This window comes from Mustela nigripes, chromosome 6, assembly GCF_022355385.1.
Source record: "Mustela nigripes isolate SB6536 chromosome 6, MUSNIG.SB6536, whole genome shotgun sequence".
Taxonomy (NCBI): domain Eukaryota; kingdom Metazoa; phylum Chordata; class Mammalia; order Carnivora; family Mustelidae; genus Mustela; species Mustela nigripes.
Window position 1 is genome coordinate 5355524 of NC_081562.1, and position 15166 is coordinate 5370689.

Genomic DNA, 15166 nt, shown 5'->3' on the forward strand with positions numbered 1-15166 from the left:
AGTATACCCATACAAATATAGTCAACTGATTTTTGACAAACATATAAAGACAACTCAATGGAAACAGAACATCCATACATAAAAACATGAAACTTATACAAACCTCACACCTTATACCAAAATTAACTTCAAATGAATCATAGACCTAAATGTAAAACATAAAACTATAAACCTTCTACAAGAAAACATCAGAGAAAATCTGCATGACTTTTAGCCTGACAATGAGTTTTTAGGTACTACACCAAAAGCCTGGCTCATAAAAGAAAAAATTGATGCTTTGGACTTCATCAAGATTAGAAACTTTTGCTCTGAGAAACTGTTAAGAGAATGAAAAGACAACCCACCAACTAGAAGAAAAGATTTGCAAATCACATATTCAATTAAGGACTTAAATCCAAAGCATAAGGAACATTTAAACAAAACAAAACAAAACAAAAAACATTTTTAAGGAAGAGGACAAAAAAATACGAACAGACGCTTCATAAAAGAATATATGTGAATGGCAAATAAGCATATGAAAAGATGTTCAACACCAGTAGTCATTAGGGAAATGGAAATTAAAACCACAAAGAAATACAAGACGCACCTTCTCAAATGGATAATTTTTTTAAAATGAGCAATACCAAATTCTGATGAAGATGTGAACCGAGAGGAATACTCACTCGATGCCACTGGGATTGTAAAAACATACAGACATTCTGGAAAACAGTATGACTTAGAAGGGGTCAAAGAAGGGGAATTTTTCAAGTGATGGAACAGTTCCCTATGGTACTAGGGTGGTGGATACATGACTCTGCATTTCTGAAAACGCTTAGAACTGCACACTACAGAGAGTGGCTTGCTGCAGGCAAATTTAAAATAGTCAACTAAGATGTCAGAGAATGCCAGGATGTAAGGCGGACTGTGACAACAAAATCTAATTACACTGCACATGTATGACATAACCTCCTGAGTTGGGTTGGGAGAAAGGACCTGACCAATTTAACCTTGGAAAGCAGAGTTTGGTTTATCAAACTAAAGACAAAAAGGGTTGCACAGGAACCGTGTACTCTAGTTGGTAACTTCGTTTCTCACAAGGGTCCAACCAAGAATTCTGAAACTGCTTCGTGGAGGTACCAGGATTGAACATGCACATGATTGCAGGTATGGGAACCAGGCTCCTCCTTGTCAAAGGAAAAAGTTACAAATAAGCAGGTGGAAACAAGAACAAATAATGCATTGCTGCATTAGAGTCTGGGGTGGGGGGTGACATATCAGTATGAACTAGTGATTCTTGAAGATAAGTAGATGATAGCTAAGTAGGTGGATGGATGGATGGATGGATGGACGGACATTGGGTGGGTGGATGGATGGATGGACGTTGGATGGACGGTTGGATGGATATAGACATAAGAGAGAGAAATAGCATATAGATGGATGAGAACATTCATATATTTCCTCACCCTGTCCACTGTGAGGACCTAGAAGTAGTAATACCCTATTAACATCTAGCACATCTGTCACCTAGATCTCATTTTCTAAATAAAAGGAGTTAGAACTCTCTGGAGAAATGGCTGGTTCTAGGGCTGGGGCAAAGAAAATGCAAGATGGCCTTGGAACACCCTGTAATGCCAGAAATCAAAGAAGTCAAACAAAGGAAAGATACAGATATGTCAAAAGAACACAGGAGCCAACTTGAAAGAGCTCCCAGCGGACAAAGTTAAAACAATCTGAGCCACAAAATAAATAGTGATAGTACTAGGTTTTAACCTAATGAGTAAAATAAATAAGCATGAATCTGTGCTGATAGAAAATAAATAAATGGCAGAGAAGGGACGAATCTTCCTTACAGAACAATTCCAGATAATAAATGTATGAGGAAGGAAGAATTTTAAAATTGCCATGAGAGCGCCTCAGGAATCATTAGTCTGGGCAAGATCCACAGACAGATGCTCGAATTAGCAGACAAAACTTTAAGAATTGGGACCTTTGCATGGCCTGAATATACCCCCCAAATCTTTATTAACTAATGCTGTGGTTTTAACTGTGCCCACAAATTCTTTGCTGTTCCTCCCTCTAGAAGGGAGAGCTTGAGTCACCTCTACTTGACCGTGAGCTAGACTTGTGTCTCTCTTCTAACAGAATATGGAAAAGGAAGACCAGCATCTTTACGGTGGAGAAACTTGGCGGACATCCATCCCCTCTACCATGTGTTCAAGATCAGCATCGGCAGCAATAAGTCACGGTACCACCACGTGACCCCAGGTCCCTTGAGGATCCATCAGCTGGGCTGCAATCTCATAATTCATAACCCCAGGCTGATCGTGAGAAAACATAGACAAACCCAACTTGATGGACGTTCTACAGAATATTCAACCAGTATTCAAAACTTTCAAGGTCAGGCAAAGTGAGGACAGACTGAGAAACTATCACTATGGACACTTGACAGCTAAAGGCAACATGGCAGTGTGCATGGGATTCTGGAACAGAGAAAGGACCATAATCAAAAACTGCTGAAATCTAAATAAAGTTTATAGTGTAATAGTGTTGTACCAGTGTTCATGTCCTAGTTTTGGTAAAAGCATCATAGCTATGCAATGCATTCACATCTAGGGAAACTGGGAGAAGTGTATGGAGGAACTCTCTGTACCACCTTAAGACTCTTCTATAGATCTAAAATTATTTCAAAATAAAAAGGGTTTTTTGAATGGGAAAGTCATGTTCTATTGTTCAGGGCCCAGCCACATTCCTTCCTCCAGGAAGCTTTCCCCGATCTCCCCTGTCCACTGGGCTTGCTGTTCCCCAGGGCCCCCCAGCCTGCCCCCTCTGCCATTCTCAGGGCCCTAAGCATGTAAGACCTAAAGGGCTCCACATTTTGGGGGGGATTAGAGGAACCTTCCAAAGCACACTGCAAGCTTCCAGACAGCAGGGGCTGACTCTCACATCTTGGAGACCTTCAGAATCTGTGCCTTCCATGGAACAGTGGAACTGAGGACCCCCAGGCAGGCTTGGGCCCAGCTGGGAGCTATGGGTGGCATTAGGGGAGAGCACTGGATGAAATCCTTGCTCACAGAGCTTGTTACCTCCACTGGTTTATTCTGGGGGCTTGGCAGGGGTCTCTCACAGAAAATGAAGTTAGACCCAGGAGACATCTCACTGGATTTGCTCATTAGACTGTCACGGACAATAAGAGGGTTATCTGAGATGCCATCCTATATGGGGGACACCTGCGCAAAGATGACAGACAGTGAGTGCCTGAGCCCTGAGTACAGAACCACCAAGAACTAAGGCACTAGGTGCCCTGGCAGCTTTGCTGTGGGACCCCCTCCACCACCTGTCCAAACCCCAGACAACCCATCTACACTGAGGGCAGCAGGGGCTGTTTCTGGACTCTGAGCAGAGCATGGGGACCTGTGTGCTGCTGGAGGGCCTACAGCACTACCGGAGGCAGCAGCTGCCCCAGAGGGTCCCTGCCCCGCCAATCAGGAGCTCTTCTTGGGCTCACATTGGCCAAGAACAGCAGCCAAGTCTACCTATGGTCAAGTGGTTCCTCCTCATTGCCCACTGATGGGGAGCCAAGGCCCAGGGCCAGTTAGCATAGGTCCCCTGCGAGGCTCTGGTGGAAGGTCAGGTGACAGGTGGGGCAGTCTGAGGACAGGTAAGGGCCATGGAGAGGCTGACACCCATAATCTGCCCCAGGTTACTCCTCTTGCCCTCCACTCACCCCTCTGGGACGTCTCTTCCAGACCCATGGCTTTGGTTATGACCCACAAATGCAGATCTCAGAGAGGTTCTTCCTCCTCCAGAGCCCTTTATCCCTCCAGCCACTGGACCCTTCCCCTGAATATCCCCAAGTGCACCTGCAGCTCCAGTCCGCAAACTCAGCTCCTCTCCTCACACCTGTTCTTCCGGTTCCCCTTCTCCCTTCCATGACTGGCAGCCAACATCCATTGTCATCCTTGGCTCTCCCTCACCTCACCCCCACATCCATCCCTCAGCAATCCTACCTCCTCAATCTATCACCACCCCCCTAGTCCAAGGCAGGCCCAGGGGAAGCGATCAGTGAAAGTTGTGGTAGGGACGGATGGATCCATGAAGGGAATGGACGGACAGATGGATGGATGGATGGACGGACAGATGGATGGATGGACAGATGGATGGATGGATGGATGGATGGTGGATGGATGGACGGACGGATGGATGGACGGACGGACGGATGGATGGATGGATGGACAGACAGACGGGTGGGTGGATGGACAGACGGACGGACGGATGGATGGTGGATGGAAGGATGGATGGATAGGTGGGTGGGTGGATAGATGGATGGATGGACAGTCAAGACCAACAGGTGGACGGATGGATGGACAGGCCGATGGGTGGATGGGCGGATGGATGTAAGGAAGGAAGGAAGGAAATGATGGAACTTATACAGCTTAGGCTGCTTCGAGACTGGAGTCATTATACCTGTCAGTGCTTTTCTTGGGCAACACCTGGACCCTTAGTGTGGTAAGAGCTAGACTGAACATACTGCTTCGGGGAAGGTCCCAGAGCTCAGACCATCTCAAGGTACTCTGTTTTGAGGAATCAGGCAGTCAGAATACTTGAACTTCATAGGGCACAGAATGGCCCATGCCAACCACTTCTGAGATTGGCCCACCCCGGGGGAAAGCTGGATCAAGCAAAATGATGCAAGTTGCCGCCACATGGACGGTCTTTGGCCTCTGAACTCTGTCCAGGACTCCGGACTGGACCGGACCGGGAGGATGCCATTCCTCCCCCCACGTGCCTCACAGGCCACCCAGAGACACACACAGGAAGAGGCGTCACGTGGACATCTCTTTCTTTTTACAAAGACTTTATTGTCTGACATGCTTGACAAAAAAAAAATTACAGCCACAATCAAGTTATGCCAAAATGATTGAGGAGCACGCCATCATCTTTCATACCTCAAGGACTTTTAATGAATTTTCTTTCAAAGTAACAGCTGCCTTCATAACTTTTCTTTTCCACATAAAAATACACCATATTCTGAAGATACCTTAGGAAAAAAATTTATTTAAGTTTATAGTTCTTGGTCCGCATAGAAATTCGGTAGAGGTGACTAAAAGGGCCTGTGTCTTCTCCACCCGACATGTGCCCATACGCCGTGCATCTGGGCTTCCCCAGAGACTTTGTAAACATCCTCACCCAGGAACCACTCAGTCAAACAGAGTCCCCGACGTCCCACACCCCACACCCCAGAGCGCACTGCTGCTGGCAGACTCCCCTTGTGGACAGTGAGCCTTGCCCCATGGGGATGCCTGTGGGAGCAGGAAAGGAATCATGGCCTCCTGGGATGCCAGGGTGCTGGGCTCAGAGAACAGGATCCCTCAGTGCTCCAGGGGCTCTCTCTGAGACACGGACCAGAGAGGCTCTGAACAGGACAGAGAAAGGATGCTCTTTAACCCCATGTCTTTCAAAATCAAATTCGATTCAGAAAAATATCCATGATGAACAAAATATCAAAATTTCAATAAAGATAGAATCGGACCCTGCACGGGGTGATCCCGCCTCTCTGGCCTCACTCCGAAGAGACCCTGCTGGTTCCCTTGCCCTCACAGATTCAGCCCAACCCCCCACCTCCCCAAACCCAGGACTAATTTAAAGGAAAAAAAGGAAAGGCGCTCTCCATGAAGCTGCCAGCGCCAGGGCCTGCTCTGCTACTGGGCCACGCTCCCGTTAACAGGACACACTGGCAAGGACCAGGAACCACTCAGCCCCTTCAGCTGTGGGTCCAACAGACAGAACCGAAATGGTGCACGAGAAACCGCACTGAGGAATGGAACCCCACTGGAGGACAGTAAGGGGACGCACGCACGCGCACGTCCACATGGGCACAACCACGTGGCAGGGTGGCCTCGGTCTGCAGCCCCTCCAGCCTGCCAAGTTCTGCAGAGCTGCTCAGACCCGCGAGTCTGTGACTCGGGAACCTTCCATCTGGTCCTGGGCACCCACATGGCTCCTTCTAGAGAACCACTCTCCCGGGTCCAGGCTCCACGCAGGCACCTGAGGTGCTCAGGCCACTGTTCAAGATGGCAAAGATGCCCACAGGAAGAAAGCGGGGTCACGAGGTGAGGCAGACGGCTTGTTGGCCTTGTGGCCCGAATTCCTGAGACGTCCCTGATCGCTCCCTCAAGGGCCTCAGCTGTGAAGCAGGCCCATCTCCTCCCCAAGCCCGGTGGGGGGCGGGGGGCGGGAATGGGTGCCACTTGCACCCAGTCTCCAAAACCTCCCACACACCCCCAATCCCAGGGCTTGCTGCCACACAGACCCTCGGTTAGAGGGAGATTTTGTGCGAGAACTTCCAAAGTGTGTCCAGGAGCAGCGGCTTCCCAAGCCCACGAGTGGGTCCAACTGAGAAGGATGAAGAGTCCGTCAATTCCCAAGCAGGACAGGACCGCAAGCTTGTTAGGTCCTTGGACAAGGTACACGCAGAAATGTACACGCAGAAAACAGTAATGAGCACAGAACCCCTGCCAGGGACCCACAGGGTCCTGACTCCAGGTGACGGAGGCTGAAGAGTCAGGGGAGGTTTTCTTCATTCCAAGGCCTCGACCCATCGGCTGGGCTGCTCCCCACGGCCAGGCAGCTGGTCTGCATGGAAGGAAGGGTGGTTGGGGGTCTGTGCTCTCGGCCAGGCATGTGTAGCTGATGTGAGCAGGAGGGGCTGAGACAGCAGGGGCAGTCAGGAGTTCCGGGGTGTGGGGAGGTCAATGACTATGGGCGGATTCACAGGCTGGTAGTTCACGGTGCACACAGACGCGTTCACGTAGGTGGTTGTCCCATCTGCCATGACACCGTACCCTGGGAAGTAAGCACACAGCCGTCAGGGCTGAGGGAGTAAGGCCAGGACCTAGGGTAGTGAGGCGGCCTAGGGGGCGTGGTAGTCAGAGAGCACTCCGCTGCAGCGGGCTCAACAGGCCAGGACAAGCTACCGAAACCCTCAACTCAGCCTCTTCATCTACAGATAGAGGTGATGACAGATGCTCCTTCCCCAACTGCTACGAGGGGCAAATGCGATAATAATCCACATACAGTGTTCGTTCAGCCTAGTGCCTGGAAAGCACATGGCGAGCACACAGTGAGATATCACCATTGACGTCATCACCACTGTTACCATCACCACTACCACCATCACCACCACCATTACCACCATCATCACCACCATCATGATCATCACCATCACCACCATCACCACCATAGCCACCCTCATCTCCATTACCACCATTACCATCGCCACCACCATCATCATCACCATCACCACCATCATCACCACAATCACCATCATCATCTGCACCGCTACCACCATTACGATCACTACCATCACCATAATCACCATCATTGCCATCATCACCATCATCACTATCACCACCACCAACATCACCATTGCCACCTTCACCTCCTACCATTACCACCATTACCATCACCAGCACCACCATCACCACCATCCTCACCATCACCACCACCATCACCACCATCATCACCATCATCATGTACTTTCTTCTCTTAGCTTCTGCTGTCATCACACCCTTTTCCCACCATGTCTACTTGTTCGAATCCTCATCCTTCAGCTCAGATCACCTCCAAGCCAGAAAGGCCATTTCCCCTCCTCTTGTGGGTTACCCACTCTCGGGAGCCCCATTTGGCCTATACAATCGTGCAGGAGTGTGGTTTGGGTCACGCATCACCTGGGATCTGATGGCACGTCTGGGCTGCAAAAAATGATGGCAATATTGCTATCCCACAGCACGTGGGCTGCCCATCTCATGACCTCTCAGATTCTGCCTTTGCCTATCTGGTTCCCTCTGTGATCTCCTCAGGGCCAGGGGAGGTCTGATCACTTCTGTCCTCCGACAACACCATGCAGCAGCCCTCAGGGAAAGGGCTGAGGCTTGTTTGCTTCTGAGCTAGAAAATGACCGGATGCAGAACAAGCATATGTGAGGCCCGGGGACCCTGGCCTAACACAGACATAGGTGCAGGAGGCTGGCAGACAACTCTGGGGGAAACCACATCCGTCCCCATGGCCCATGGGAGCCCACGCGCTTTCTGGTAGGGTGGGATGGGGCAGCGTGGCCTCGGGCAGGTGGGATGAAGGCCTGAAACGAGTAAAAGAGGGGCTCTGCCAAGCTGAGGAGTCGGGCTCCAGGCTAACAAGGAAAGCCCTACGTGCAGGGCGTGGGGGTGTGGGCTGACCTCACCCAGCACCATCACACCCGCCTTGCCCACTGCCCCCCAATGCCCGCCACCATTCCAACTGTGTGGGAAAAGCAAGTGTCCCCACCCCCTCGAACAGAGCCAGAATACCAGGTCTGTATGTGCATGTGGTGGGGGTGGAGGTGAGGTGCCTCCAGAATATCTCAGGCAAGCAAGGGGCCCTCCACATTTATTAAGCACCAACTGTACGCCAGGCTGTGGAGATGTAGGTAACTGCTAGTCTTATGGAGCTCACAGTGAGCCTACCAAACCTAACACATCCTCCATGTTCCATCCAATGTCCCCTCCTCCGGGAAGCCTCCTGCTCACATTCCAGAAGCCTCCCAGGCTAGAGGCAGCAGCCAGGTGGAGTCGCCTCACTCCCAAGGAGTGAAACTTAGCCCTGAGTCTTGCCAGACTTCGCAACTGTCTTCCCACTGTTAACCATTTCAGCGGTAGCCTACTGATGGCCAAGTGCAGACAAAGCACGTACAAGAGCATACGTCAGGAAGGGGCTGAGAGCAGGGAGGAGGTGACCGGGTGGGAGGGAGGTGCGGGGTCCCCTCCACAGGGCCCATGAGGTGCCTCTCCCCACCCCCGCGCCGACCTTCATGGATGTGACCGAAGACATGCAGCCGCGGCTGGACGCGCCTCTGCACCGTGTTGAGCAGCTCCACGCAGCCCACCCGCTGCATCTTCTTGGGGACCCAGTCCAGGAAGCCTGTGTGAGGAGATGACAGCAGGGCAGTGACAGCAGTCAGACGGCTGGGCCCCCAGTCCTGCAGGCCCCACACGGCAGCTTTTGAGTCTCAGAGACACGGGGTCCAAGCCTCACAGCCCCAGGTGGACCCTGACCCCAGAGGCCCCAGCAGGCTCTCCTGAAGCCGCCTGGCCCCCTGCCTTCAGGGAGGGAAAGCCGAGGGCTCTGCCATGTGCTGCCCAGGGCCTGGCAGCCCCGCCCTTCCCCCTCTGCAGGGCCACCCGGAGAGCCTGGCTTACAAGGGTCCAGAGTGGGCCGGGCACTGGGGGCCAAGTGAGCCCGCCCAGACCTGTGCTTGAAGCGGTCTCCAAGGTGTCATCCCCCATTGCAGAGACAGGCACACGGAGGCCTGAAAGGGACATGAGAGGCGCAAGGGCACCCTAGGAGCTGGCAGCGGAGCAGAACCAGGAGCGGGATTTCCACGTCGGAAACTTTCTAAACAGACACCCCCAAATCATGAAAATGAACTCCACTCGCCGCAGCCTGGCTCCCGGCTGGGTCAGGGTCTGCTCGCACCGCCAGCCTCCCGGAGCCGCCCCGGACGGCGGCGGCCCATTATTCGCACACGGCTGCGCAAACGAAGAGTCATCTTGGTGTGGGTGGGGGAGACAGGTTCCTGCATGCTGGGAAGGGCAAGGGGGAGCCTCTGAGTCCCCGAACGGGGCGGGCTGCCCCTGCCACTGCCTTAGTGATGAGAGAGGGAGGGAGAGAGGGAGAGAGAGGTCCCACCGGGCTTGGCCATTCCACGCCCCTCTATCCCGCGGCCTATAAACCCTGGAGCCAAGCACTGCCCAGGTTTACCCCTTGTCCAGGATTGCCTGCCCTGGACCCCAAATGCTGCGGGAGTGATGGCAAGTTCTGTGGAGGCAGCAGCAGCAGGACGACGCTGGGAGGGGCGGGGCTGCTGGGAGTCTGGACGGCACTCTAAGGCCTGGGGAGCTATGGAGTGTTGTAGAGGGATGGCATGGCATCGCTGCCAATTCAGAGAGCGCCCTCCCCTGACCCGGGGAGAGTGGAGTGGAAGGGGCAAGACTCCGGGACGGGGGAACAGCGAGGAGACCCTGGCAATCATCAAAGGGACAGAAGACACTGGCTGGAACCCAGCTGGGGACAGCCGCAGTGCAGAGGAGAGGAAGGAGCTGGGATCCAGTTTGGAGGTGGAATCGGAGGGATGTGCAGATGGGCAGGAAGTGTGGGTGAGGAGAGGGGGAGGGGAGACCTGAGAAAGCCCCCGAAGGGACAGCCAGGGGGGCCCAGAAACAAACCAAGTGAGCGGTGACATCAGCTGGGACCGGGGCGGGGGGCAGGGGAGCCTGGGACGAGACCCGTTGAGGATGGAACCCGCAGGCCCTGGGGACTGTTGGAATGGGTGCGGGTGCGGTTCCCCAGGGGTCTGACAGGTGAGGGCATACAGGACGAAGCCGAGAGAGTGACCTTGAAGGTATTCGGTCCCCAGGATGCAGGTCAAGGGCCCAGCCCTGCCTCTCCACGTCCCTGAGCTCCAGTAGCCCACATGTGTAAACGAGGCAGCTGATGCTGACCTCCCTGGGGGCTGCGAGGAGTCCACGAGGTAACACGCTGAACCCCCAGCACACAGTAGGGGAAATGAGGCACGTGGGGAGAACTGTCCCCAGTGCCACAACAAGTCAGACTCAGAACAGAGCTCGTCAAGGCTGATCTCCATGCTCAGGTGGGGCCAGACGCTGCCTCTCAACACCCACACCCCCGGAGGCCGCCCCCAGCACCAGCAGGCCCGCTGGGGGCCCGGCCAGCCAAGGCAGGGGGCAGCTGACTCTTACCTAGTGGCGGTCCATGGGTTATCAGGATGTCTACGCCTTCAGGAATGAGGTTCCATTTCTCTAGCAGTGCTTGGCCTCGTGGGAGGTTAAAGCCCCAGCCATAAAACCACGGCTGCCTATGGAAGAAGAGCAGGCAGTTCAGAGAGAGCGCGGGACCGTCACAGGTAGGGGAAGCCACTGCGGTGCCCAGTGGTCTCCGGGGCAGGTTCGATCCCTAGAAACTCAACATAAAGGTGGGGATGGCCTGGACTCAGCCAGAACCCTGACCCACTCGCAGGCCGTGGGATGTCTCTGGCCTCCTCTTCTCTTTCCCCTTTCCTTCAACACAGGTTCTGTTTCTCTAGGATGAATAAATATTATTTCTGTAAACTTTTAAAAGGAACATTTAAAAAGAATCAGCATCAGCCAAAGACCTCTCGTTCTCCGAGCTCTTCTAAGGAAATTCAGAGAAGAACCTGACCCCTCCCAGGAAAACACTCTCTGCCTTCCTGCCCAAGTTGGGGCAGGTGGAGACCCAGTCCAGAAAGAATGGCTTCCAAGGGGAGGAAGCTGATTCCTGCTTTCCCTTGAAGCTCCCAGCCGGGCTGAGTCCATCCCCAGCTCTAAGGGCAGGACCAGAGGGACCCAGACCAATGGATGGAATCTCAACTCAGACCTAGACTGAACGATGCCAATGAGTCCCTTGGATTGGCTCAGTGGTGAACATGAAGCCTAGATCCTTCCCATTGGTGGGGATCCCAGATATTTCTTCTTTCAATGACGAGAGAGAGGATGTTTTCACCCCTGCAGATCAACCAGTGAGCTTCTTGCCTTGGTAGCTGTTAGCGGCTAGTAAGCTGTCCCAAAGGGCAATGGCTGAACCACATGGCCCAAGGGAGCCGCTGGATCAAAACTGTACCAGTCACCCACCATACTTCTGCACTTCTCAGTTATATGGGCAACATAAAGCCATTTGATTGGGCTCTCATTTCTTTTTTTTTTTTTTAAGATTTTATTTATTTATTTGACAGAGAGAAATCACAAGTAGGCAGAGAAGCAGGCAGAGAGAGGGGGGGGAAGCAGGCTCCCTGTTGTGCAGAGAGCCCGATGCGGGACTTGATCCCAGGACCCTGAGACCATGACCTGAGACAAAGGCAGCGGCTTAACCCACTGAACCACCCAGGCACCCTGGGCTTTGATTTCTAACAAAACATGCCTACTATGAAGCTCTCTTGGGCCTAAGTCATTATAAGGCCCCACATCAACACAGCCTGTTAGGATTTACAAAGTCACCATCATCATCACCACCATCACCATCACCACATCATGATCATCGCCATTATCACTACCATCATCATCACCACCGCAATCACCTGTTCTCCTCCTGCCCACCCCAACCTCACGCCACGTTTATCCTTCAAAGCCCTGTCTGACCCAAGCTTCCTCTCACCTTGTGCGTCCAGACCAGCCTGGAGGCGGGGAATAAATGAATGAATGAATCCATCTGTTAACAGATGTCAAACAGGACTTCTGCTGCCTGAGGATCACAGCCTGAACTCTGAAACCGAGGATGATGCCCAGATCCAAAAGACAGTCCCCAGCTCCTGCCCAGAGGAACTTACTAAAAGTGGGCAGAGCACACCAGGCCACCACCTCCGAGGCCTAAGTTTTGGCCTTGAAGAAGAGGACTGTGGTTCCTGCCTTGTTCTTGTGGGAGGAGCCGAGAAGACTCCCTCGTCCCTAGACACGAGTGAGCCCCAGGAGAACCACCTGTGAAGGGGGGTGTGGGATCTGCACTCTGAGCCTCTGGCAGGAGAAACAGATGGTGAGAAGCGTCCCTGGGTTTGGGCTGCCCAAGGGATCCCCAACTGTAGGAAGTGCCTGCCAAGGGAGGAGACCAGGTGTTCAGGGGTGGGGAACAGCATCTGGGTGAGTTGGTCTGGGGACAGTCCCCTCAGAAGACACCTCCTATCACTGACACACCCACAGAGGCCGGCCCTTGCATAACAGAAAATGCACCTCACACACACATATACACAATTTTAAACCCAACTTCAAGGCAATTTTGGGGTCAGAGAGACCTAGGTGAGAATAGGTCCACCTCTTTCTACCTGTGTGACTTTTGGCAAGTGACTCAATTTCTCTATGTGCCTCAATTTCCCCATCTGTAAAATAGAGTTGTTTGGAAGGATTAAATCCATTAATCCACGTAAAGTGCTTAAAACAGTGCCTGATTCAGTGCATTGCAGCTGCCTTCATCATTTCCAACACCATCATCATCATCCTCATCTTCATCATCACCACTATCACCATCATCATCACCACCACCACCATCACCACCACCACCATCATCACCACAATCACCATCACCATTATCACCACCATCACCACCACCACCATCATCACCACGATCACCAACACCACCATCACCATCATCGTCAGAATTACCATCATCACCATCACCATTATCACCACCATCACCACCACCACCATCATCACCACGATCACCAACACCATCAGCACCATCAGCACCACCATCATCACCATCACTAACACCATCATCACTGTGGGCCCCTCCTGAAACTCACCCATGGAGCCTTCATGAAAAACATTTGACCTAGGGTAGAGCTTTTCAAACTGCATTTTGATGGGTCACAATAACATTTTATTAATAATAAAATAAAGCATCCAAAAAAAAAAAAAAAAAAGAGTACCTCCTAGCAGGGAAAGGATACTTCAGTTAAATATATTTATATTTAAATAGACACCCATGGCGGGATGTACTGAGTCACAGTGGAAAGTGTTTTTCCTGCCGTGGTTCCTGGTCAGAAAGAGTCGTGCTCCAGCGGGCAGCCGGGGCTGCTCCTGCCCTAACACGCTGAGCTCCCAGCTCTGCATGTCTGCAGCCCCGACTCTGGGCGTGCTCACAGCCGCTCTCTGGCTGAGCCAGGCCAGAGTCACTGCAGGGAAGGCTGCAGCAGCCTGGGAGCCGCTCAGAAAGCCAAGCCTAGCGGCCCTCCCAGGAGCCCAAGCCCCATTAGCCTCCCGGGAAAGAAGCAACATGTTTCTGGCACTGCCTTCCAAATACAGAATTCATTCTTCAAAAATCTAATCAAATATTTACAAGACGGGATGAGGCCTCCTCTGCATGGAGAGAAGGCGTCTGTTCGTTCCTGTGAGGCACAGCAAGGGGTAGCTTCTTGATAGAGGGGCCTAGAAACATACCAGAGACCTCAGAGACCCCCAGGAGCAGAGGGACCCACGCAAGCCTCCGCCTGCCCCGGCTCCCTCTCTTCCTTCCTCTCGGCCTGGCGTTTCCCCGTAGATACACCTGCCTAGCTCTTGGAAATACACCGCCTCCGATCCTGGGAACGTGGACTTCACCCTGTCCCTGGGGAGGCCCTGAGAGCTTGTTCAAGGCACCCAGGTTGGCATCAGGCACCTGTTTCTACCCCTGGGCTGGTGACTTCACCTGTCCCAGCACGATCATGATGCCTGTGCCCCAGACCCTACCCCATGAGGTGCTTCTGACCCTCTTGCTAGGTGCTATGACCCTGACCCAGAGGGGAGGGGGAAAAGGAGAGTGGGAGGAGGCTTAAGAGGTTAAATTATTCTTCCACTATGAAAACTCCTTCTAAACACCCAGGAGCTCCGTCAATGGGCAAAGGGGAGGTTCTAGCTTGTATTGAAATTTTAGGGGGAGCAGGAAGAGTCAATGATGTTTGTACTCATGCAAACATCCAAAGGAGATATTTTCCAGGATGGCCTGTGGGTTGGGGAATACCCTCGTCAGGCTGGGGGTTTCTCCAGCACAGCAAGGGACACAGACTCTTCATGGTGACCTCACCTCAGAGGTCTTTAACCAGCCCACAGGACCTGGAAACCCCTCCAGCCCCTCCTGTGGGTCCACTCAGGTTCCTGCCATGGGAAGTGGAGACAGAAGGGTGGGGCCAGGCCTTCTTCAAGGTGTAATCGGCCCCAGATGCTCCCAGCATTCTACATCTGGTCCATCAGGAGGCCCTTTGGGACCAGAGCTGAAGTCCAAGGTTGCCCTGGTTTCAAGACAGAGGCCAGGGCAGGCAAGGGCTCACAGAACCTGCGGTCCAAGCAGCCAGGGTCCAGCCCACCCGCTAGTGGCCCATCCACCTGGGGGCAGCTGTGGTCTGAGACTGTGAATGCCCAAGACAGGACGCCCGGGGCCCTGCAAAAGCCCCACCCTCATCTCCAACGAGACCTGGCATTGGACCAAGCCATGCCACGCTGAGGGCCAGGAGCCCGATGTCTGCGTACGGTCCAGGACACATCACAGACTCCAAGGAGGTCGGATGAATCAGAATTCCGACTGAGCCATGGGAGGCAGCTTTATGTCCTGAATTTCTGTCTTTCTGTTCTAAAGTAACCATTGGAATAATTTT

The 15166-nt window shown here is 52.8% G+C and overlaps 1 protein-coding gene across 1 annotated transcript in view; it reads right to left on the reverse strand.

The window, feature by feature from the left end:
• Window positions 1-4826: 4826 nt before the first annotated feature.
• The window catches only part of MPPED1 (metallophosphoesterase domain containing 1), a 72428-nt gene continuing 62088 nt past the window's right edge, over window positions 4827-15166 (reverse strand). The window contains exons 5-7 of the mRNA XM_059404573.1: window positions 10773-10888; window positions 8821-8934; window positions 4827-6822 (exon numbers count right to left, since the gene is read on the reverse strand). Of these exons, the coding sequence (XP_059260556.1) occupies window positions 6704-6822; window positions 8821-8934; window positions 10773-10888 (349 nt within the window). The 3' untranslated portion in view covers window positions 4827-6703. The remainder of the gene's footprint in view (window positions 6823-8820; window positions 8935-10772; window positions 10889-15166) is intronic.